The sequence below is a fragment of the Oncorhynchus masou genome, chromosome 21 (assembly GCF_036934945.1).
Source record: "Oncorhynchus masou masou isolate Uvic2021 chromosome 21, UVic_Omas_1.1, whole genome shotgun sequence".
Classification (NCBI taxonomy): domain Eukaryota; kingdom Metazoa; phylum Chordata; class Actinopteri; order Salmoniformes; family Salmonidae; genus Oncorhynchus; species Oncorhynchus masou.
In genome coordinates, this window is record NC_088232.1 from 49015003 (window position 1) to 49041474 (window position 26472).

At 43.7% G+C, this 26472-nt stretch overlaps 1 protein-coding gene across 4 annotated transcripts in view; it reads right to left on the reverse strand.

The window, feature by feature from the left end:
• Positions 1 to 26472, reverse strand: part of LOC135508452 (ribosomal protein S6 kinase 2 alpha-like) — an 82901-nt gene that overhangs the window by 32486 nt on the left and 23943 nt on the right. Inside the window, exons 1-2 of one of the 4 annotated variants that reach the window (XM_064928645.1) lie at positions 2641 to 2747; positions 68 to 121 (exon numbers count right to left, since the gene is read on the reverse strand). The exons of 1 other annotated variant lie outside the window; for it this stretch is intronic. In XM_064928645.1, the coding sequence (XP_064784717.1) occupies positions 68 to 121; positions 2641 to 2688 (102 nt within the window). In that variant the 5' untranslated portion in view covers positions 2689 to 2747. Of the gene's footprint in view, positions 1 to 67; positions 122 to 2640; positions 2748 to 26472 lie in introns of those variants that run through there. 2 more of the 4 variants (XM_064928641.1, XM_064928646.1) reach the window with 2 other exon arrangements.

The following is a 26472-nucleotide window of genomic DNA, read 5'->3' on the forward strand; positions in this document are numbered from 1 at the left end:
AGCATTTGAGGAAGAGAGTGTATTGACTTAGCTGTGGATAAGGCCACTGAATGAGGAATAATCTTACCTTGGCAGTAATATTGGCAAAGTCCTTCTCTACCCAGGTAATATGGGACCTGTCCTGATTGGGAGGTGTTAGAGGGAGAAGGGTGTCAGGTTCGGCTGTGATTCACATGCAGTGTTCTATAGGAAAAAGTCGGTTGTAGAGGTGATGCAGGGAAAATATTTGATTTTTTATGAGGCAACTGACATTTATGACATTTAGAGCCATCAGTATAGATATTATTTTGCAGGCCATTATTTTGATACATGGGCTCTATAAATAGGCCACACACACACACGTCAGCAACTGTGTGTCCTGTCCACCCGGGCAGTCAGGATGGTTTGGTTACCACACACACACAGATGACAGGACGCAGCTCTGCCCTCCCACACTTCACTTCCTGTTTCTCTGTTAACCCACAGAAAGAGACTTGTCACAACTCTCGCTCGCTTCCTGGGGCTTCATGACAATATTAAATACAGTGTGTTCAGAAAGTATTCAGACTCTGGCTTATTGCACATTGTGTTACAGCCTGAATCCCCCCCGTAATGACAGTGAAAATATGATTAGACATTATTGAAAATGAAATACAGAAATCTAAAATATCCACGCCCCTTTGCTATGACACTACAAATGGAGCTCAGGTGAAGCAAATTCCTTTGATCAATACAACTTGATTGGAGTCCACAGGTGGCCAATTCAATTGTTTGGACGTGAATTAGAAACACACCCATCTAGATAAAGGTTCCACAGTTGACAGTGCATGTCAGAGCACAAACTATACCATGAAGTCCAAGGAACTGTCTGTAGATCTCGGAGATAGAATTGTAATGAGACACAAAATCGGGAAAGGGTATAAAAACTATTTCTAGAGTTTTGAAAGTTTCCAAGAGCGCAGTGGTCTCAATCATTGGGAAATTAGAAAATATATGGATATATCCAGACTCTGCCTAAGGCTGGTCGTACAACCAAACTAAGCAACCAGGCAAGAAGGACCTTGGTCAGGAAGGTGACCAATGACCAAGATGCGAGAACTGCAGTTCCTTGGCTGAAATGAGAGAACCTGCCAGAAGGACAACAGTCTCCACAGCACTTCACCAATCTGGGCTTTAAGGTTAGTGGCCAGAGTTGGCAAAACGGCACATGAAAGACTGATATCAGGTAAAATATTGTGGCCTGTTGAGACAAATGTTAGTGCTTTGCATTCAGGCCAAAGAGTATGTCTGGAGAAAACCAGGCACAACCAGTAACTCATCTAACACTATCCCTACAGTGAAGCATCCTCGATGAGAGGATTTATGTTCCAACAGGACAATGACACCAAGCATACAGCCTGGGCCATGCTGGAATGGCCACAGAACAATAATGTGAAAGTCCTTCGAGGGGTCCAGCCAAAGCCCAGAATTGAACCCTGTGGAAAATCTGTGGAAAACCTTGAAGATTGCTGCTCCCAATCTAATTTTAACAGAGCTTGAGCATCTGGCAGAAAATCCCTGAATTCAGATTAGTGTACAGACACACACAACTCAAAGCTGTAATTGCTGCCAAAGGTGCTTCTACAAGGTATTGAATCATGGGTGTGAATACGTATGTAAATGTGATGTCTGTATTTCATTGTCAATACATTTGAAATCTAAATGTAAAACAGATTCAGTTTGTCATTATGGGGTATTGTGTGTAGATGGGTGAGACACATTTAAAAAAACATTTTGATAAAATGTTGAACTCAGGCTGTAAACACAAAATGTGGAATAAGTCAAGGGGGATGTATACTTTGACGGCACTGTACATTCCAATTCAGAAGAAGCCTTCATCCACAGTAACTTAGTCAAGTGTGCATACGTTTTTCATACGGGTGGCCCCAGGAAATCGAACCCACAATCCTTGCCGTCGCAAGCACCGTGCTCTACCAACAGCCACTCACACAATCTACAGCTGTCAGCGAGTATAGAAAACGGTCCTTACACAGTCGCTCTTCCAAGAAGCTGTAAATTAATGCAATTCAATCGGCAGCACATTCCATAGGATTTCACATAAGTGCTGACTAGCGGTAAAGGAATTTCTTTGTGGAATTATGGAACAATGTGAATCTTCTCACAGCAAATGGAAAGTGAAGGGTAACTCAAACACATGCAAATACAGAAACCAAAAACGGTGTGCCAACTAAAACCTTTTTGCTGTAGTCGTAACATCTACACAGATCTAGTTTATTTTTGTAGCTACAAAACATTTCTAAACGTTGGAAATGAAAGGAAAATGTGTTTCTTATTGGACTAGTGTAGATAGTACCTCCAAGTTTTGCTGTTTCAGAGCGTTTTCTTTAGTTTGGATACAGAACACAATGCTGGGGAATGCCACAATGCATTTTAAGTGAAGGTTAGAGGTTTCAGTAGAGTCCAAGTTGACAGTACTGTGGCCTTCTTCCTCTGACAGAGAGAATGAATAGCTGGGGCTTGTCAGGGCTAGTCAGGAGACACCACCATGTGTTTCCTACCTCGCAGTTCTCCAAACCCACCGTCCTCACAGGGGGGACCCTTTTCTCTGGCCCCTAAAATACACCACACACACACACTGAAAACAGAGGGTCTGAGACTTGCCTGGGTTACGCGGAAACCTTGTTTGGTACGAAATATGTGTCTCCACATCTTGTCGATCAGAGCTTCCCATTTCACACCGTCTCTGACTTCGACTGACACACAGACATGCTGTGACACTCAGAATGGGGCAGTACGCTCATCTCTCACACAAATGGGGAAATGCAAAGCACATGTTCACCCCCGGTAGAAGACTGAATGTTCAAGTCCATTCCACAGGTGTGGTCAGGGGGAGAGAAATGTATATTTGCAGCCATGAGAAGAAATACACCACATGGCCAAAAGTATGTGGACACCTGCACGTCGAAAATGTCCTTCCAAAATCATGGGTATTAATATGGAGTTGGTCCACCCTTTACTTCTATAACAGCCTCCACTCTTCTGGGAAGGCTCTCCACTAGATGATGGAACATTGCGCCGGGGACTTAAATATTCAACCACAAGAGCATTACAAGAGCATTACATTAGTGAGGTCAGGCACTGATGTTGGGCGCGAAGTCCTGGCTCGCAGTTGGTGTTCCTATTCATCCCAAAGGTATTCAATAGGGTTTAAGTCAGAGCTCTGAAGGCCGGTTAAGTTCTTATACACCAATCTTGACAAACCATTTCTATATGGACCTCGCTTTGTGCACAGGGGCATTGTTATGCTGAAACAGGAAAGGGCCTTCCCCAAACTGTTGCCGCAAGGTCAGAAGCACAGAAACGTCTAGAATGTCATTGTATGCTGTAGTGTTAAGATGTCCCTTCACTGGAACTAAGGGGCCGAGCCAGAAGCATGAAAAACAGACCATTGTTCCTCCACCAAACTTTACAGTTGGCACTATGCATTGGGGCAGGTAGCATTCTCATGGCAACTGCCAAACACAGATTTGTCCATTGGACTGCCAGACGGTGAAGCGTGAGAACACGTTTCCACTGCTCCAGAGTCCAATGGCGGCAAGCTTTACACCACTGCAGGCGCCGCTTGGTATTGCGCATGGTGATCTTAGGCTTGTGTGCGGTTGCTTGGCCATGGAAACCCATTTTATGAAGCACCCGACGAACAGTTCTTGTGCTGACCTCGCTTCCAGAGGCAGTTTGGAACTTTTTACAGGCTTTGCGCTCCCAACCCTCGACGTTCCCGTTCAGTGGGCTTGTGTGGCCTACCACTTCGCGGCTGAGCCGTTGTTGCTCCTATACGTTTCCACGTCACAATAACAGCACTTAGTTGACCAAGGCAGCGCTCGCAGGCCAGAATTTTGACACAATGACTTATGACGATGCCACGTTGAAAGTCACGGAGCTCTACAGTAAGGCCATTCTACTGCCAACATTTTCTATGGAGATTGCATGGCTGTGTGCTCGATTTTATACACCAGTCAGTAACGTGTGTGGCTGAAATAGCCAAATCCACTCATTTGAAGGGGTGTCCACATACGTGTGTGTGTGTATGAGATATATAATCACACACTTTCACTTGTTCACTTACACAAAGATTTACAAATACAATACATTGCTATTAAAGTGCCACTGAACAATTCCAGACATGTCTACTTCAGACAAGTTATCTGTTTAGGTTACTTACTCATTCAATGTCTCTACTGAATAAAGAGCAATAGTGGGAATAGCCAATGAACCAGACGTAGAAAATGCTAAATCTATTTAGTTTAGGACTACAAGCTGGCGATCTCTCTGGTCATGATCCAGCACGCTAAATTCTGTTTCCTTCTGCAAAGCAACGACAGGAAGGAGAGGAAGTGACTTGCATGCTTACAGACTGGATGAAATACTTTGTACTGAAATTGCACTTGCCTCCCATCGAGAGACAACAATTGTATGAAGCGAAACCTTTTTGAAGACAGCATCTCCGGTGTCTTTAATCACCTGGAGTTTAGTGTGAGAGGGAATTGTTTGAGTTTAGCGCAAATATACTTGGTGTTAAACTAAAACAACCTTCAAAACCACTTCCACATGAAGTTAATAAAACACATACCCTTTAAAAACCACATTGAAAAGGGTCATTGTTTAATGGTAGTGAAAGAATGTGCTTGAAATGTAGTGGTAAGGCTTTTGTCAAAGTCCCCAAGCAGTAAAGAAAGCCTAGTTTCACCAGTGGTCCACATATTAATGTAATGCTAAATAAACACCACGAGGGGGAAGTGTGGGTCTATTCTCTACAACAGACCCAACTCCATAGAGACTAACGCCAGTACAGACTAGAGGTGGAGCTGCTGCAGCCAAGAACACGGTCCCACTGTTACAGCTCAACAAAGCGACAGATGTAAGAGGCAGGATGATATGGAGGCAGAGAAAGAAAGCGAGAGAACACAGGGGAGGAGAGGTGATAGCCCAGAGGAGAGAAAGGTGAAGGTAGTGTGTGAGAGACAGTGAAAGAGATGGAACTAGATCTATAGATAAAGTGAGAAACCGTTAAAGACACCAGACCAGGAAACGAGAAGAAGATATGGAGGAGAGAGACAAGGCAGCCTGGTAGAGGAGGAGAGAGAAGAAAATTAAGAGGGATGAGACGCAAAGGAGTCTCGTTGAGGAGAAGGGAGGATGAGACGGTTCACTTGGGCCGTGTACCAGGATGTCTGACAGACACCCTCTCAGTGCACCGTTTCGGTGCCCCCTCTCCTTCTCCCTCCCCCCAGAGTGTGTAATAACTGTACAGCCTCACACACTGTGCATCTCATTGTTGAAATACTGGACCCCAGCCCAGAGAGAGGTTGGAGGGAGAGGGGACAAGTGCTCAGTCCAAAACACTTCAGCTCAGAGCTAAACTCCAGCTATGCCAAGCCAGAGGAGCATATCATATACACTATGGAACTGAACTGGAGCACATCACTATCAGAAACTAGGTCGAACATCACCAACTAACACTTCTAGACATTGATACACACACACACTTCACAGTAACGCTTTCAGTGTTGCTAATAGCAGCTCCTGCACTAATATATATATAATCTATATATTTTTTTTCTCCCACACACACTGAATTGTACCACACACACACTTCCCAGTAATGCTTTCACAGCGTTACAAATAGCAGCTCCTGCTGCCTGCACAAATATATATATAATGTCACACACAGTGTGCTGAATGCATGGAGCTGCTATTTTATGGAGAGCACTTGTTGCCACGTCAATGTGAAACACTGAGTCAGCTGGATTTGGCTCAGACGAGAATGCAAAAGCTTCAAAACAAACATTTCAGTGCTAAAAAAACCTGTTGACTCGCTAATGTTGAAAATGGAGCCAACTGATTCTGATTCCCTCCCTCCCCCACACACACGATTAGCTCACCTCACCTTAGTGCGTGTGGCCTCGTGAGATCATCCTAACAGTAGATTAGTGTAGCATCATTATAGAGGAGATAACCCTGGTCACTGTGAGGAGTTCCTTTCACACACTGGGCCTTGTCGGCAGGCCAGGGTCCCCTGGCCCCATCATTCAGGTGATGAACGATGAACAGAGGAATGCCCCTCTCTCCCCTCCCTGCTCTCTTTGAGACAGTGGAGCAGTGTTCAAGCAGAGGGGTTCTGTCTCTAGTTTTCTATCATCTCTCCAACCCACCAGGCCCAGCAGTGAGACACACAATCCCCTCCCACCAACCCCAGCAGTGAGAGATTGACAGGTGGGTAAAGCAGCTGAGAGAGGGGGGGGGGGATCAGACAGCTGTGTGGTCATGTGTGTGGATATGTTTAACTATATTTGTAGGGACCAGAAGTCCCTACAAAATTGTTTTTGATTGGTTATAAATTGTGCCCCCCCCCGCAGTGTGAAGCACAGATGTGGAAGAATTACATAGGTGGAGCTGGGTGAATCATCCTCAGGTGTAGAGTTACCATGACCTGCTGTTTCAGGTCTATTGCACCACCTGTGAAGAGTGAGAGAGTGAGAGAGTGAGAGTGAGAGAGAGAGTCGACGTTCGGGCTGAGGTGAGTGTGCCTACAGTAGGAAGAAAAGAGTCCAGAACTTAATATAAAACACCCTTTTAAAATCCCAGAAAAAATGTCAAACTTCAACCAGGCGCAATCCCACATGTCCATGGAATAACAATAATACTGTCGAACCCTGGTCACTTGTGGAGATCTGAGTGGATTTGATTGAAATAAACAATATGGTGAAACTTCCACATAGCCTAGAGGGCAAAGTTAATCTATTACCATATCGCTGACATGTGTCAAATCCTCTCAGATCTCCACAGGTGCATATGGCTTAGGGGATCGGGCCCAGTTGTACTCACCACAGACAACAGAACAATGCTATGCAAATGCTAGTAATAGTACATTCAGTTAGCATAGGCTAACGGCTAGTTGGTACATGTCAACAGTGACGGAGCAAAAATTGCAAAGGCAGCAATTTGGCAAGTAGCCGTTAGCGTTACCTGCTTAAAATGTTGACGTGACTAGTAGTATTAGCGGAAGTAGTGGAAGGGTCATATTAATAATAGTAGCAGCGCTAGCAGGAATAGAGTGGTAACATTAGCCTAGAGGAAGGGTTGGTTGAAAGGGGGGATGGTGGCACATTAGGAGGGCGTAATGTCTGGAGTGGCGGGATGGGTCGATTGGAGATTAGGATGACGTAACGTAAACAATGAGGTCATCACAAAGCGCAGCAGGGCTAAGGGCTGACTGCAGCAGAAATGTAGTGATGTTGTATATCAAGCACTCCTATAGAACATGAACGTGACTCACAGCAGCCTGCAATTCTCTTGAAACACACGTCCCATGTTTCTCTCACACACAACCTCCCCTAGCCCACATCCCTTGTCTTGCACACACGTAAACACTACCTCACATCCCCAGGAACATTCATACAGGAACAAAAGTATGTGGACACCTGCTCGTCAAACATCTCATTCCAAAATCATGGGTAATAATATGGAGTTGGTCCCCCCTTTGCTGCTATAACAGCCTCCATTCTTTTGGGAAGGCTTTCCACTAGATGTTAGAACATTTCTGCTAGGACTTGCTTCCATTCACCCACAAGAGCATTAGTGCACGGAGGCACGGTCATGCTGAAACAGGAAAGGGCCTTACCCAAACTGTTGCCACAAAGTTGGAAGCATAGAACCGTGTAGAACGTCATTGTATGCTGAAGCTTTAAGATTTCCCTTCACTGGAACTAAGAGGCCGAGCCCGAACCATGAAAAACAGCCCCAGACCATTATTCCTCATCCACCAAACTTTACAGTTGGCACTATGCATAAGCGCAGGTAGCGTTCTCGTGGCATCTGCCAAACCCAGATTTGTCCGTTTGACTGCCAGATGGTGAAGCGTGAGTCATCATCACTCCAGAGAACACATTTCTACTGCTCCAGAGTCCAATGGCGGCAATTTTTACACCATCGCAGCCGACACTTTGCATTGCGCTTGGTGATCTGAGGCTTGTGTGCAGATGCTCGGCCATGGAAACCCTATTTCACAAAGCTCCCGACAGTTATTGTGCTGACGTTGGCATTCAGAGGCAGTTTGGAACTGTAGTGTGTGTTGCTAGGCGCTTCAGCACTCGGCAGTTCGGTTCGCTTGTGTGGCCTACCACTTTCCGGCTGAGTCATTGCTGCTCTTAGACGTTTCCCACTTTACAATAACAGCACTTATAGTTGATCGGGACAGGTCTAGCAGGGCAGAAATTTCATGACACTGCCATGTTGAAAAGTCACTGAGCTTTTCAGTAAGGCAATCCTACTGCCAATGTTTGTCTATGGAGATTGCATGACTGTGTACTCGATTGTATACACCTGTCAGCCACAGGTGTGGCTGAAATGGACTAATCTGAAGACGTGTCCACATACTTTTGTATTAATAATGTACCAGCCAGCTCCACTGTGGGGGAAATTCTAGACAGGCTGCTTCATACAGTGTCTCTGCTCCCCACTCTTCAGAGTCCAGTCAACCTCAACATACAGATAGTACTAGCCTTCCCTACATTAACATACAGACAGTACAACACTCTACCCAGTGCCTTCTCCCGAGTGGCGCAGCGGTATAAGGCACCGCGTTGTAGTTAGGGGAGGGTTTGGCCGTCAATATAAATAATAATTTGTTCTTAACGGACTTGCCTAGTTAAATAAAAGTGAAATAAAACATTAAAAATGAACATGCAGACAGTACAACCGTGGAGCCATTGCCTTTCAACTCCCAGCTTAGTGGGAAGTTCCCTCCACACAGAAAATATTTAACCAGACAGCCATTCCACCTTTTCTGAAGTGGTGCATGACATTCTCTGCCTGACTGAGTCCCAAATGGCCACCTATTCCCGGCACTACCTTTTACCATAAGTAAAAGCTACACGCTCTCCCTCACCCAGCTACACGCTCTCCCTCACCCAGCTACACGCTCTCCCTCACCCAGCTACACGCTCTCCCTCAACCAGCTACACGCTCTCCCTCAACCAGCTACACGCTCTCCCTCAACCAGCTACACGCTCTCCCTCAACCAGCTACACGCTCTCCCTCAACCAGCTACACGCTCTCCCTCAACCAGCTACACGCTCTCCCTCAACCAGCTACACGCTCTCCGCCACTCAGTTGGTAGTTCTATCTCCTACAGCCGACACCTACAGCAGACACAATCAAATAGAAGCCTTTGGATCGCTCAATAGCTTGTAAATCCCATAGTAATGACTTGGTATAGATATGGCTGCCGTCCAGAGTGACTGACCCAGTTGAGACTACATTTGGATGTAGATAGTGTGTTTAGCCTTCGTTAAACGCCTTGCCGCCTACGACAGTGCTGCTGCCACGGCAACCCGTGTCAAAGGTTAGTGTACTGTGCTCCGGGCCACACCCTAGTGGTATAAATCTAAGACCGTCGAGAGAGAGAAAAACCACACGTGTTAAAGCACACATAGTGGAGGACGGAGTCAAAGACAATAGCTGAAGGGGAGAAACTTTGGCCGAGTCGAATTTCAAATGCAGACGGCCTCCATTAAAAATAAAAGCAGCAACAACAATGTGAAGATGCTGAACAGAGGTCAGCTGAGCCAGACCACACGGGGGGGGGGGGGGGGGTTGAGTAGTGGTGGGCGTTGTGACCATGGCCCTCAAAGCATTGGGCTAAACCAGGCTGTCTGTCACTCAGAGCAGGCTGCACATTGCACAGCTGAGTGCAATGATATTTTAAGTAGAAATTGTTCATCAATATTTAAAACCCTGTTATATTAATTCACACACACACACACACACACACACCACACGGAGACTTCTATAAAATGTTGTTGTTGTTTTTTTACATGAATGAAGACTTGCTATGTCCCTCTATGCATACTGACTTCTAGGAAGATTTTAGCCCACTTAATCCCAACATTTCTCCATGTTTTTACCATCATTGTAAAACCCAAATTATTTTGTTGCTTTGACAAAGATGATTATTTCACGTCTAGAGCCCTCATTTTAAAGTCAACCCTGTTTGGTGAACTGAAGTCTAATATGGTGAAACTATTCCTTAAAAAAGTGTTTTTCAAAAAGGAACATCTAATCGTCAAATCATTAGTGGCTCTACTCTTTTTGGCCATTTTCTGGTGTTGTTGTGGAAAACTGAGCGGGTCGAGCATAAAAACATCAACCCGTTACCCTTTGATACAGGCTAGAAATGTTGCAAAGAAAGAAAATAATTATAAAAGTTGTGAAGCTTGCATTCATTTGCCACTCACTGTTGCACACAACAAGCTTCCATTCCCCCTTTCACAAGGGAATTTATGGCTGATTTAAGAAGTTAACCCTGTTGCGTTCAACCATTACTTTATTTGGCACTTGCTATAGTATTTTCATTTAACTAACCTCTTGAGATGGGAACACTTTTTTTTTAAACGAAATTACTTTTTTACACTTCTCAACAAAAAAAAGGCACCGAATTGGTGTAACAACCCATCTACTGAGGACCAGAGAAAAACACCTAGCAGTGTGTGCGCGCAGGTAGCCTAGTGGTTAGAGCGTTGGACTACTAACTGAAAGGTTGCAAGATCGAATTCCCGAGCTGACACACAAGGTAAAAATCTGTCTTTCTGCCCCTGAACAAAGCCGCCATTGAAAATAAGAATTGGTTCTTATTAACCGACTTGCCTAGTTAAATTAAATAAATAAAAACAAGGCGGAGTCTGCATCTAAAATGGCAGTCTATTCTCTACATAGGACTGGTCAAAAGTAGTGCACTATAATAGGGAATAGGGTGCCATAGGGCTCTGGTCAAAAGAAGTGCACTATAATAGGGAATAGGGTGCCATAGGGCTCTGGTCAAAAGTAGTGCACTATAATAGGGAATAGGGTGCCATAGGGCTCTGGTCAAAAGAAGTGCACTATAATAGGGAATAGGGTGCCATAGGGCTCTGGTCAAAAGTAGTGCACTATAATAGGGAATAGGGTGCCATAGGGCTCTGGTCAAAAGAAGTGCACTATAATAGGGAATAGGGTGCCATAGGGCTCTGGTCAAAAGAAGTGCACTATAATAGGGAATAGGGTGTCCTTCTGGACGCAGTCAGAGACAGCTCAGAGTAAATAGCACCCTGTAGACGGAGACGTATAGATGACCTTAATGGGGAACATGATTGAAAAGGAAAAACTCCACCTTGTCTCTACACATTGAAACTATGGCAACCCCTGGCCCTCTCTCACAACATTTGTTTTTGTCACACAGAGAAGGTTACAGAGAGTTCCCTCTGATGGTGATAAAAGAAGAGGAAGTGTATCTAAATAGTGACAACTGTTCATTAGCCTTCTGCATTAGAACCCCCATCATTCACACACTGATTAATGGAACCTCCTTTAGCTGGGCAGCGATACATCATTACAGTGTGTGTGACTGAATTACAGTGATTCTGTAGATTAATGAGGTAGGAAAAGCCCCATGAAACAGACTGGGGGAGAATTTCTGTGAATGGGTACTGCTGTAGAGGGTGTGTGTGTGTGTGTGTGTGTGTGAGTGTGAGAGAGAGAGAGGAGGGGGGGTGTACGTACACACACCTTGACTCTGTGGCACATGTCAAAAGGGTACTGTGTTGTGGTACTGAGGAAAAGCTGCAGTAGCCATGACAACCCACCGCAGGCTTTACTGATATGATGGAACCAGCAGATGTTTCCATCTAACCTCACAACCACAACAGAAAACATCAGGCTGCATCTCAAATCCTCTGAATGAAGACGAGCGAGTACCGATTATTGTCCTGATAATATGGACCCAGACAAACAAATACAAACAGTTTAAAAAATAAATGCTTGACTAGTGTTTTTCCAATCTCACAAGACTGTGTGCAATCCAGGAAGGTCAATGAGATCTGCTGGTTGGAGTTGGATTGGTTTCTCTTGATTGCAATTGTATCCAATGCCATGTGTGCAAATAGCTCAAAGACATGAGGCTTGAGGCCATTGTTAGATTGGATAAGAGAGACCATGCATCCACAGTAGATGCCCTGATATGGGAAGCCATCCTTGCCAAATAGAACGCTAGTTCACTGCTAGACAGAGCGAGGCTGGGACAGGAAAGATACTTCAGCTGTGCTTGATTGAGCATGCCTAGATGGCATGCAGTGGAACCAATGAATAGTGGACAAGTGCAAACACCGACCATCTGGCTGTCAGGCACTCAAAGTATTTGAAAGGAAACAAATCCTATTAAAAAAAAAAACACAGGTCTCTGTGTGGAGAGGATAGGATAGAAACACCTGGTGATTTAGTGCCCTCCTCCAACCCAGCAGCAGTGTGGGTAATTAGACTAAACCATGCACCGTTCGGTCTGGCCTCTCCACTCCTGCTGCGGCAGTACTACAACCAGTAAAGCAGGGCTTCCATCGCCTGTCTACTGATGACGCACATGGATGGACACAATGGACCTCAATGATCGACAGACATGCTCAGGCCCACATCAAGACCGTCATGATCGGCAAAACGATACAAGGCGCACGTACTGTAAATCCTAGGACCAGAGCCTGAGATAACCAGACGCACTTGACAGTGCGCACTGAGCGCCCCCACGCCCCCAGGGTCCGCAGAAGCAATCAGAGTCAAGGCTGATTAGGTACTGCAGATCCGGAAGTGCTATTTAAATTCATTTTCAAAGCCCTCCAGCATTGGTTCAATTAATGCAGAACCACAAAACAAAAACAGGGTTCTGGGTCAGTCAAGTAAAGCACTGACTGGTGCTTTGCTAGAGTAGAGATTCACCAACAACACAACAGGCCCAGTGTGAGTTCAAAGTACAGACAAAGTCCAGCCGGCTTCAGTCAGCTCAGACTAAAGTGCAGACAGATTTTTCATGACAAGTTGTTGTTCAAAGACAAGGCTGCCAGAGGGTAAAACAAAATGAAGAGTAAAGGTTTTTCCCATAACGGGAGTCGCACAAGGAGCATTTAAAAATAAATCAAAAGTTCTCATCTGCATTCTAGTCCAATCAGGTTCTTCAAATCAGCAATGTAGTTCTCAGCATTCCGTAAAACATTGTATTGTCAAGGCTGTTTTTAACCTCTTGATACTCCCCACCCCGGATCCGGGATCGTGAATAAAGCCTCAGGCTCATTAGCATAACGCAACGTTAACGATTTCTGAAAATCGCAAATAAAATTAAAATAATGCACCTGCTCTCAAGCTTAGCCTTTTCTTAACAACACTGTCATCTCAGATTTTCAAAATATGCTTTTGAACCATAGCAAATCACTAATTTGTGTAAGAGTATGCTAAGCTAGCTTAGCATTTTGAGTAGCATTTAGCACGCAACATTTTCACAAAAACCAGATAACCAAATAAATAAAATCATTTACCTTTGAAGAGCTTCGGATGTTTTCAATGAGGAGACTCAGTTGCATAGCAAATGTTCAGTTTTTCCTGAAAGAATCTTTGTGTAGGAGAAATTGCTCCGTTTTGTACATCACATTTGGCTACCGAAACGAACTGAAAATTCAGTCACCAAAACATCAAACTTTTTCCGAATTAACTCCATAATATCGACGAAACATGGCAAACGTTGTTTAGAATCAAACCTCAAGGTGTTTTTTCACATATATCTCTTCATTGATATGCAGTTCGTGGAAGCCTGCTTTCCCCTCAGAATCGTATGGAAAAATACCAGCAGCTGAAAAAGACGCACCAATTTCGACGGAGGACACCGGGCGGACACCTGGAAAATGTAGTCTCTTATGGTCAATCTTCCAATGATATGCCTACAAATACGTCACAATGCTGCAGACACCTTGGGGAAACGACAGAAAGGGCAGGCTCATTCCTCTCGCATTCACAGCCATATAAGGAGACAATGGAAAACGGAGCCTCAAATCCTGCTGGTTTCCTGGTTGACGTTTCATCTTGGTTTTGCCTGTTGCTCCCGTTCTAGGGCACTCACAGTCAATATATTTGCAGTTCTGGAAAATTCAGAGTGTTTTCTTTCCAAAGCTATCAATTATATGCATAGTCGAGCATCTTTTTGTGACAAAATATCTTGTTTAAAACGGGAACGTTTTTCATCCAAAAATGAAATTGCGCCCCTAGAGTTCCAAGAGGTTAAAGGGGTTCACTTGGCATTGCGTCGGCTGCGATGCAGAAACTCTGCTAACAGTACTAGGGCCATCTAGTGAAGGACGACAAGTGAAACACAGTTTAAACAAATCGCCAGGATGAACAAGGGATTGCTGTTGGAAGCGAGACACACACACGGGGAAATAATCATGACGACTAATTTCATGACGTCAATAATTTCATATCACGGACATGCATTCTAATCGCCTCATTCCATCTGAATCAAGTGCCACAGGAGATGGTATCATTGTGTGCACGTCTGCTGAAATACCCGACAAGAGCAGGAGATGTGCGAGACATTAGGCAAGCAAAAAATGCAAACAAAAAAACGGTTTGCATTTACACCTCAAAGCTTGTGTAGCAAACCTTCACCATGGCTTCCAATGAGTTTCCATTGGAACAAGTCAAGGCCTATAGAGAGGGATGGAAGAGTGTGTTACAGGCTCAGGGGCCGTTACCGCCAAGGCTGGAATTAAGTGGAGAAAAAAATAATAATATCACAGTATCTGAATACAGAGATGCAGAGTGAATAACAAGGATGAGGCTTTGAAAATAAATAAAAAACAAACGTGTAGAATGTAGCTTTCCGAGAAACAGAAGAAGAAGAGTTGAAAGACCGAAGGTAATGGACTTATCAGAGAAAAGAGGGATACAAAAGAAAAAAAGTACATACTGTCCCCATTCTGTCCTGAAACCTAACAGGGTTGTATTCATTAGGCACCAAAAGGAAACAGAGGGACTACCTGAATTTGTCCAATAAGAAATGCAAAACGTTTCGCCAGGTGTTGTCTTAGAAAACTGCTCATGTTTCACCCCCCCTCCCCATTTTATTTAACCTTTATTTTACTAGGCAAGTGAGTTAAGAACAAATACTTATTTTCAATGACGGCCTAGGAACAGTGGGTTAACTGCCTGTTCAGGGGCAGAACGACAAATGTGTACCTTGTCAGCGGGTCTGAACTTGCAACCTTCCGGTTCCTAGTCCAACGCTCTAACCACTAGGCTACCCTGCCACCCAATGTATAAATACTGTACAAGACTTTCACAGCAAGACATTGTGTCACGACAAGCTCAGTCTCCAGTGCATTCACTGCCAACACCATTCATAATATTTAGTCGTTCTAATTTATTAAGAGAATCCCTCAGGGGGAAACAGTACAGCTGGTCCAATTAAGTTGTCCCACTAGTGAAGAGCTGAATCCCCAAACACATTAACCAGTCACACACACACACACACACTAGTAGTGCATTCGTCAATTATTTTCAACCCATCTACTCCTGTAGTTTTAGGAGAGTCCTCACAAATGCTGACAAATTGCAGTAAAGTATTGGGAGGGCTTAATCTACAGATTTCAGCAGAATCAAGTGGAATTTAAAATTGGTCTCAGCAAACCTCATATATCCCTATACTATTACACTAGTAGGATTTTCCTTCAAGTGGGCATTTGTCAATGGTTTACATAATCGATTTAAAATGTATTCTCCGAACACCATTCAGAATGTTTTATGCTCAACAGAGAAACGCACAATATCTAATGTTTAAATCTTTTACAAAGAGGAAAGGCATTGTTTTGCCTTACATGTTCTCCTGAGACATCCACGTGTGTACAGACATGTATTAGGTGTGTGCCACACACGCAAACTCTGTAGCAGCATGTGTTTGTTTAGACTGGGAATTAAAGTTGGACGGTATTCAGGTTTTCATATTCTCTCTTCCCGGGATTTACACTATTATGGGCATAGCACACAAGGGGGCGCTAAAAACGCAAAAAAAGCCCATTATGCATCTTTTTAATAGATTTTTTTTATTTAACTAGACAAGTCAGTTAAGAACAAATTCTTATTCACAATGACGGCCTACCCTGGCCAAACCTGGACGATGCTGGGACAATTGTGCGCCACCCTATGGGACTCCCAATCACAGCCGAATGTGATACAGCCTGGATTCAAACCAAGAACTGTAGTGACACCTCAAAATTAACACAAACTAATTGCAAAATCACAGACGATGTCAACTAAAATGTAATTTTCAGTCAGTGTGGACACTTACAAGCGAAAGTGAACGAGAGAAATTGTGCATGTATGCTTTTCTGAAGAGCAGCGTGTGTACTTCAATATTCACATGGAAAAGTCCACCGACCCACTCCGAAAGGATTTCGGAGCCATCGACTCAGTGGGTTTTGTCCAACATGTCTCCGGACCTATGCACTGCCACAGTAATACCCTGTATCTAGTTTTGTCCAGTGGAATAAAAAAAGTGGCTCTGTTGGACCACCATTTTATTACATTTGAAATCGCAACAAATCTGTTCAGACTCCAACCAAGGATTATCAAAAGCTGCACTGTAAATTCTCCGGCAACCCAAAGATTCCTAGATGCCCTTCCAGACGCCATCCACCTGGAAGTAATAAAGCCTCCTGAAAAAGCCAAACCTTGACCCGGAAAATGTAAAAAACTAAATCATTACTCTCCAACATGTTTGGAAAAGCTGTTGTACAGCAGCTGACTGGCACGCCCGTTCCCCAGACCTGAATCCAATTGAGCACATCTGGGACATCATGTCTCGCTCCATCCACCAACGCCACGTTACACCACAGACTGTCCAGGAGTTGGCGGATGCTTTAGTCCAGGTCTGGGAGGAGATCCCTCAGGAGACCATCCGCCACCTCATCAGGAGCATGCCCAGGCGCTGTAGGGAGGTCATACAGGAACGTGGAGGCCACACACACTACTGAGCCTCATTTTGACTTGTTGTAAGGACATTACATCAAAGTTGGATCAGCCTGTAGTGTGGTTTTCCACTTAAATTGAGTGTGACTGCAAATCCAGACCTCCATGGGTTGATAAATTTGATTTCCATTGATCATTTGTGTGATTTTGTTGTCAGCACATTCAACTATGTAAAGAAAAAAGTATTTAATACAAATATTTTATTCATTCAGATCTAATATGTGTTATTTTAGTGTCCCCCTTTTTTTTGGAGCAGTAATATATATATACATACACATATACATACATACACATATATACACATACATACACATACACACACACACACACACACACACACACATATACACATATACATACATATATACATACACACACACGACAACGCCACTGAGATCCAACTGGACGATGTGGGAATAACAATGTGGAAACTAAACATTGTGTCAGATGAATTTGGAATTTGTTTGGATAAGATTATTAAAATGTGCATTTTTGCTTTTGTTTTCTATATATAATCAATCACTGACGCTGGAGACTCATATCTCCCTCACTATCTTTAAGCATCAGCTGTCACAGATCATTGCACCTATACATAGCCCATCTGTAAACAGCCCATCCAACTACCTCATCCCCATAATGTATTTATTTATCTTGCTCCTTTGCACGCCAGTATCTCTACTTGCACATTCATCTTCCGCACATCGATCACTCCAGTGTTTAATTGCTAAATTGTAATTATATCGTCACTATGGCCTATTTATTGCCTTACCGCCCTTATCTTACCTCATTTGCACACACTGTATATAGACTAATTTTTCTCATTTTTTTGTGTTATTGACTGCATGTTTGTTTAGTCCACACTGCTTTGCTTTATCTTGGCCAGGTCGCAGTTGTAAATGAGATCTTGTTCTCAACTAGCCTACCTGGTTAAATAAAGGTGAAATAAAATGACAACTCTGCAGCACTCCACCAAATCAGGCCTTTATGCCCAGACGGAAGCCACTCCTCAGTAAAAGGCACATGACAGCCCTGACAGCCCGATTGTTTGGCTGTTTGGAGCTTGCCGTATAGCACCTAAAGACTCAAGAAACAAGATTCTCTGGTCTGATGAAACCAAGATTGAACTCTTTGGCCTGAATGCAAAGCATCACGTCTGTAGGAAACCTGGCACCATCTCTACGGTGAAGCATGGTGGTGGCAGCAGCATCATCATGCCGTGGGGATATTTTTCAGTGGCAGGGAGACGAGTCAGGATCAGGTCAAAGATTAACAGAGGAAAGTACAGAGAGATCCTTGATGAAAACCTGCTCCAGAGTGCACAGGACCTCAGACTAGGGCGATGGTTCACCTTCCAAAAGGACAACGACCCTAAGCACACAGTAAAGACAACGCAGGAGTAGCTTCGGGACAGCTACAGTGTTAGATCAGTGGTTTTACTCAAGGAAAGTAGATTTGTTTAATATTCAGACAAGGCCAGAGAGACTGACTCATTGCACTGAATTAATAATATCCCATAGGATGGATGAACTGTAACAGAAACACATCTTCAACCACAACATCAGACTGCAGTTCAGCCCAGAGTTCATCTGACCAAGGTAAAAACTTGGCCTAAAGACTATTAACAGGCGCTTTCACGACTGTCCGGAATGAAATACAGTACGATAAGAGTTTATGGAGTGTAGCTGAAGCAACGTGAATGTCAGCCAAGAGCTGTTGTGGCAACGCAATGACCACACTGAGGGAACTTCATGCCCCAGCCTGAAGAATATACATTTGACTTGCTGAGTAAGCACAGTAGGAATGCGCACACACACACACACAAAATGGTGATGCTGAAACTGTGAGATGGCATTATCTGACTCACTGTCCAATCTTAGTCTGGCTGGATATTTCCCCAGACACTGGTCTCTTTTTAAACACCCTCAGTCCGCCAGGAATGGAGCATTCCTTACTAGCTCCAGAAATGTTCTGGTATGGCGGAACATGGCCACCTCGAAACACCAGCTCTCACAGTCAGCCTTATTCATTCTCCTTCTGCAACGTATGTATGCATGTATGTATGTATGCATATGTATGTGTATGTGTATGTGTATATGTATGTGCATGTGTAGTGTTAGCAGGAACCCCAATGCCCTAGCACTCTTGGTCATGGCAGCAAGCTCTGTTAATCACAGGAAATGAAATGCTGTGTAATGCCATGCCTGCTGAGACAGGTTTGTGGAGGGGCTTAGCAACAGTTTATAGATAGTAGAAGATGGGGTAAGGAGGGAAGGAGAGAGAGAAATGTGGTGGTTAAGGATGTTATGGCATGGGATGATTGGGGTCATATAAAGATGGGTTGACTGGTAAAAACACTGAGAAAAAGGGATAGAGAGAGTGAGAAAGTGAGTGTCAGAGAGAGAAGTGAAACAGAAAGAGTGTAAGAGTGTTCTGACGATGTGTTAGCATCAAAGCATACGACAGCGTATCCATACCTCATGGCCCTGTTGCAAAAAAAAAAAAAAAAAAAAAAAACTCTGCTCCATCTGTCAAGACAATGCTCTGATGGCCAGTCAACTCCCAGCTCTCCTGAATACAGAACAGCCAGACACTCGTCACAAGGCTGATTGTGTCACTGTTTGGTCTGCCGGTCTGGCACGGTCACAAGGCGTGTCAGGCTGCATTTTCTGCCAGAAGCAATTTTGGTTGACAGTCTGGGTCTCAACTTACAGTTGAGAGTTAGAATACGTGAGGTGCAAGTTTGAAATGTGGTTGTATATCAGCAATTTCTCTGTTATGTCAGTCACTCAATTAGCAATGTCAGATAATTTTGTTGATTGCAAAATTAGTCTAGCCAGACATCTTGTGGTAATCATGGCTGAATACCAGCGACTGGTCACGCAGGGCACGTGCCCAGGGGACCGACCTCCAGGGGGCACCCATTGATTTTGTTAGTCAGTCTCAGTCCGATATCATTAACATGAGCTATGTAGAATTGCAGGAAATTAGCTTAACATTTGTAAAACTTTTTTTGCCCATGGAAAAATTTGAAGAATTGCAAGAAATCTCCTAAAAAAGTTGATTTCCCCCCACAGTCAAGGGGGGGGGGGAAACTAAAACGTTTGTGGGGGATCCAACCAAATCTCACTTAGGGACCCCAAAATTACCCGCAAAAAAAAACTATTTTAGGCCTACTGATCTCTACTGAAAGTGTGGAGTGACAACTTATGAGGTTATAGATGTAGTATCAGAGCAAGCTGTTCGCAACAGTATACTAACCAAAAGCACAGTTGAGATTGCCACAATAACCGAAAAGCTTGCACAACATTCTACACCAGGTTCATTGCAGTGAGGGGAAAAACCTACCTGAACTACAGTAGAACATATGATTGTATGGTACTAAACCAGGCCATAAATGAGAGCCGGTGACCGTACAAAGCCATGTTTCACTAATGTGTGCATCACCCACACCTACCCATTGTGTTGACGCCTTCCAGGCCATCTCAGGGTTCAGAAAGCAGGCCAAGGTCTAATCCTACCTGACAACAGAAAGAGTATGTAACACTTTGGGCTAGCCAGCGATTTTGCTGACTCACCGCTCTGGTTACATTGAACGTCAGGTTCAATTCAATTTAAATTCAGGAAGTACACTGAAATTCCCATTCCAATTCTCATCAATGCTTTTCAATTAGGAACATTTGGAATTAGTTTACTTTCTGATTTGACTGGACTTCAACCCTGCTGAACATGTGAATCTCTGTAGATATGCTAGGCTAAGCTCAGCAGGGTGCCAGACAGTCTCCAGGCTTTGTAAAGATATTCTACCGTCTCTTGAAGTTCATAAATACGATTCAAATGATCTTGTCCTATAATTTGCATATTTGGAATGCTACTTTGTCTTTTTAGCTAAGCTGGGTCTTGGATAAACTGGGTCTAGGCTAAGCTGGGTCTTGGATAAACTGGGTCTAGGCTAAGCTGGGTCTTGGATAAACTGGGTCTAGGCTAAGCTGGGTCTTGGATAAACTGGGTCTTGGATAAACTGGGTCTAGGCTAAGCTGGGTCTTGGATAAACTGGGTCTAGGCTAAGCTGGGTCTTGGATAAACTGGGTCTAGGCTAAGCTGGGTCTTGGATAAACTGGGTCTAGGCTAAGCTGGGTCTTGGATAAACTGGGTCTAGGCTAAGCTGGGTCTTGGCACAGACTGTGCAGTCTCCCAGTGTAGAAGGCTGGAGCCCAGTCAGTCCCAGAGTCTGTTGGCCTTGGAGAGGAGACAGAGTGGAGTCAGCCCCTTGCTCCCCTCACCATCATCAATATGCATGAGGAACTATGTGAAACTTTAACTACTGCTAAAATGAATATGGACTTACATGACACTTAATGTCTGCCAAACACCTGTAGAAATACTGTACCACCATAGAAAAACAAAGGTGGGTGCTGCACTTTGTGTGGTTGAGGTATGCTTCATCCCAACCAAAAGCACTTTGAACCCTTGGAAAAGCACTGCAAATCCAATCCATTATATCGTGTACAGTTGAGGCCAAAAGTTTTAAGAATGACAAATATTAATTTCCAAAGTTTGCTGCTTCAGTGTCTTTAGATATTTTTGTCAGATGTTACTGTGGAACACTGAAGTATAATTACAAGCATTTTATAAGTGTCAAAGGCTTTGATTGACAATTACATGAAGTTGATGCGAAGAGTCAATATTTGCAGTGTTGACCCTTCTTTTTCAAGACCTCTGCAATCTGCCCTGGCATGCTGTCAATTAACTTCTGGGCCACATCCTGACTGATGGCAGCCCATTCTTGCATAATCAATGCTTGGAGTTTGTCAGAATTTATGGGTTCTTGTTTGTCCACCCGGCTCTTGAGGATTGACCACAAGTTCTCAACGGGATTAAGATCTGGTGAGTTTCCTGGCCAAAATATCAATGTTTTGTTCCCCAAGCCACTTCGTTATCGCTTTTGCCTTAAAGCAAGGTGCTCCATCATGCTGGAAAAGGCATTGTTTGTCACCAAACTGTTCTTGGATGATTGGGAGAAATTGCTCTCGAGGATGTGTTGGTATCATTCTTTATTCATGCATGTGTTCTTAGGCAAAATTGTGAGTGAGCCCACTCCCTTGGCTGAAAAGCAACCCCACACATGGTCTCAGTATGCTTTACTGTTGGCATGACACAGGACTGATGGTAGCGCTCACCTGGACAAGCTTTTCTCCCCCAGATGCCCCAAACAATCGGAAAGGGGATTCCGAGAAAATTACTTTACCCCGGTCCTCAGCAGTCCAATCCCTGTACCTTTTGCAGAATATCAGTCTGTCCCTGATGTTTTTCCTGGAGAGAAGTGGCTTCTTTGCTGCCCTTCTTGACACCAGGCCATCCTCCAAAAGTCTTCGCCTCACTGTGCGTGCAGATGCACTCACACCTGCCTGCTGCCATTCCTGAGCAAGCTCTGTAGTGGTGGTGCCCTGATCCCACAGCTGAATCAACTTCAGGAGACGGTCCCGGCGCTTGCTGGGCTTTCTTGGGAACCCTGAAGCCTTCTTCACAACAATTGAACCGCTCTCCTTGAAGTTCTTGATGACCCAATAAATGGTTGATTTAGATGCAATCTTACTGGCAACAATATCCTTGCCTGTGAAGTCCTTTTTGTGCAAAGCAATGACGACGGCACGTGTTTCCTTGCAGGTAACCATGATTGACAGAGGGAGAACAATGATTCCAAACACCACCCTCCTTTTGAAGCTTCCAGTCTGTCATGCTGATTGAGTTGGAATAACAGAGTGATCTCCAGCCTTGTCCTCGTCAACACTTACACCTGGGTTAACGAGAGAATCACTGACATGTCAGCTGGTCCTTTTGTGGCAGGGCTGAAATGCAGTGGAAATGTTTTTGGGGGATTCAGTTAATTTACATGGCAAAGAGGGACTTTGCAATTAATTGCAATTCATCTGATCACTCTTCATAACATTCTGGAGTATATATGCAAATTGCCATCATACAAACTGAGGCAGCAGACTGAAAATTAATGTAATTCTCAACTTTTGGCCACGACTGTAGGCCTGCACTGTAGGTACACATGACCTTGGCTGGATTGCGGTTTTTGACGTCAGTTTAGCTCACTTGTGGGAAAGCCTAACCCATTCAATCCGGACCTTCGGAGGTGTCAGTAAACACATTTAAGGGGTGGATGGGTAGAATTATTATTATGGGTAATAAAATCAACTCCATGCCACTTTTGAACATGTAAAACTAGAACAAAAGTATATAAAAACTATAAAATGGACCTATATATTTTCAAATAACTGTACTTTTCTAGCCCGCAAATAGAATGTTTGCCCAACCCTGGTTTAGAGCGTTTGAAAAAACTGAGGCATTTTAGGTCAGAGGGTCAGCCAAGCTGTCCAGTCCCCAGCTGTCAAATGGCTACTCCCCAGACTAGTGTTTAGAGCATGTGAGTACAAGAGAAACATATTCAAATTTCCAGTAAAATAGTCAACCATTACAGAACGTGATAGAATGGAATCTCGATCCGTGATGTCACCCAATAACTTTCCTGACCTTCACTCCCAACGGCCGTTATAACATCCGCATAAGTGTGTTTACAGCTGAAGACGGTACCAAGATAGGGAGTGCAGAGGAATCTCCTTCTGGTTTCACTCCTCGATTTCTTTTTGGAGAGATCCCATTCTGTACCCCTACCACTCCCCTCAACTATGAAGGAATGTGAAGTGTTTGGCTCTCTGTGCCCAAAGGCATGTTCCAACACAGCTAGTCTAGGGTCCTATTCACTAGGCGCCAAACAGAAGAAAACAGGCTGACACAGGGTGTACATGGTTTTATCCAATAAGAAACATTACTTTTTATTTTATTTCCATTGCTAAATATTTTGCTACATTGTACCCTCTTGAATAAGAAACAGGTACGAAACAGGATAGGAGTGCAACACACACGCAGGCAAAGCAAATCTCCGGTGTGCTGCCAACTGGACAAGCTAATCACAGCTGAAACTTAACGTTGCTAAAAAGGGGTGCAAATACGTCATTAAATCTGCCAACTGACAGCAGAAATGTTCATCCACGAAACTGAACACCATCAACATAAACAGCACCTCTTGCAGTAAGGCTGATGAGATCAGCAGGGGTAAAATAACATCTTGTTATCTGCCCTTGAGCTTCCTAAACATCAGGCAGCGGTTCGCTGAAGCTAAAAAAGCTTTTAACACAATTACACACTCTCTCAAAAGAAGTGACGCTCGATGCAAAGTGGTGACAAGACACACACACACAAACCTCTTGAAGCAGTAGTCTTGCATCACCCACACTCCACATATACACCTCCTGAAGCAGTATGGCTCCTGGATAGTGGTGATGAGTTGCAAATGTTGATCATAGAAGACATCCCCAGCTGATTTTAGAACTGAACATCTCTCCCTCCCTCAAGCAATTTCAGCACAGCAAAAAAATTACCTGTCACATATGAATATAAAAAAGTACAGTAACGTTGTCATACAGTCGGGGGTTTTTCTTGATCAAAAGGGGGCTTAGGTGTTGGGCGTGGCACGAGGAGTGGTAATGGGCGCAGTCAGCCCGCCGCCACAGCTGAATTTTAGATTAGATTTTTGGTGCACCCCATTCTTACAACTATTTCCTGCAATTCTACACATTTCCCCATTGAGCTGAGAGAAGTGTATTTAGTTTTATACCTAATTTCCTGTGAATCTACACATTTCCCCATTGAGCTGAGAGAAGTGTATTTAGTTTTATACCTAATTTCCTGTGAATCTACATCTGACATAGAGATAAGATGTTGCCGTTTTAATGTGAATTTCCTGCAATTCTATGCATTGGCTAATGCTCAAACATAACAAAATCATTACTGCTAAATGCATATTTCAATTGCATTACATCCTGATTTTAGTCGTTTAAGTTTTCACAGACTTTTTCCATGCCGAAAACGTATTTCTAAAATGTACACTTTTCACTTGGGCAGCATGAAAAAGAGATTAGGCGGCCCACTCAAGGTTTTCAATGGCAGAAGAATCCCTAACAGTGTCATTCATACTATACAGAACTAGGTAGCAAGCTAAACAAAGTGCCTGCATCCTCCTCACATACTTGCTAAGCTAGCTAGAGAGCTAAATAATAGCTAGATTGCTTTTCGGCCTTCCTGAGAACAAACCATGCTTCATTTCATTAATATCAGGCAAATCATTTACATGGGAAAAAAAAAAAAAAAAAGCTTGATTGCGACTGAAAAAGTCAGATGCTTGTGTTCCTAGTCGCTTTTGCATTGAACTAATGAAGGTGTTTGAGATTGCTTTAAAGCTGCAGTACACCGTCAATTTCAGAGTAACCATCTTTCACTGTAATTTCTAAATTTCTCGTAAAAACTCAATAATACATCTAATACACGGGAAGATGTCTATACATTTTTTTGCGGTTTCAAAAACAATTGCTCTCCTATTACAATCTCTGTTGGGCTAAATAAGACAATTCTGTTTACATCGTCCTGCTTGGAGGGGGTGGGGATGGGGGGGGGGGGACAACTGTTGGGCAAGTATCGTGCGGGATCTCAGGGGGTAGAAAAGAGCCTCTCTCACACGCTCTCCTCCTAAGGTGTGAAGTCCCAAGCTGCACCGACATGGGCCACAGCTTTCGCTCACAGTAAAGGCCCAATATGATCACTATAACCTCAATCACTATAAGCAGAGGGCACACTGGTACAACGTCAAGGCACTGCAGTCCCTTAAGACTTGAGTAGTTAGGGTTATTAAGTAGTGAAGCTTGTGAAGCTTGTGAAACCCTACTGTATTTATTGGCATTATAATTTATTAGTAGTAATTTCCTTCTGGCAATTTAATTTTAAAAAACAATTTCAGTGAAATGGTAAGGCCTAGGAGGTTGCAATTTTACATGAAGGCCACACCCTCATGCAATGCCATACCAATTAGCCACATGTTGGCGCTATAACAAGCGATTGAAACGCTAGTGTTGAAAGCTCACGCCTCTCCCCCACTGAGCTAGAGTCTTAGAAATTGGTACATAGATCTCTCCACACGAGGAACACTCAAGAACCCATTGCTCCTCTGGCACCGAATGACCTATCTATGGACCAATGTCTCCCAACGCAACATTTTCTAGGCTAGTATGTCAGACATGGCCGCTACTGACCAATAAACATTCACGTGGGCGTGGTCTGGCACAAATTCATGTAGATCAGACATGGATTTTCGTATTGTAACAAAACTCGGTGCACATGTTCCAAACACTGTCAAGACTGGACATATGCAAGCATATGGTGATCAACAACAAGGTTGCGCTATAACAGGCACATGTTTATTTCTCGAGCAGTTTGTCTCAAGAGTGATGAAATTTGGCACACACGCTCAGGGAGGTGCGTCTAGGTAACCTGTAGAGTCTGGCAGCATGATGGCACTGTTGGACAGGAAAAACATGTATGTAAGCTCAACGACTCATAGCGACACTTGGAAAAATGTTGTGTTTAAAAGATGAGCATCCATAGATGCTATATACCAAATTAGGTGCAGCGGTTCAGTAGAAAAACATGTTTAAAGAAGTCAATATCATTTAAAAAAAGATAAATTCAGCAAAAGTATTTTTGCATGATGTGGTTGATTGAATT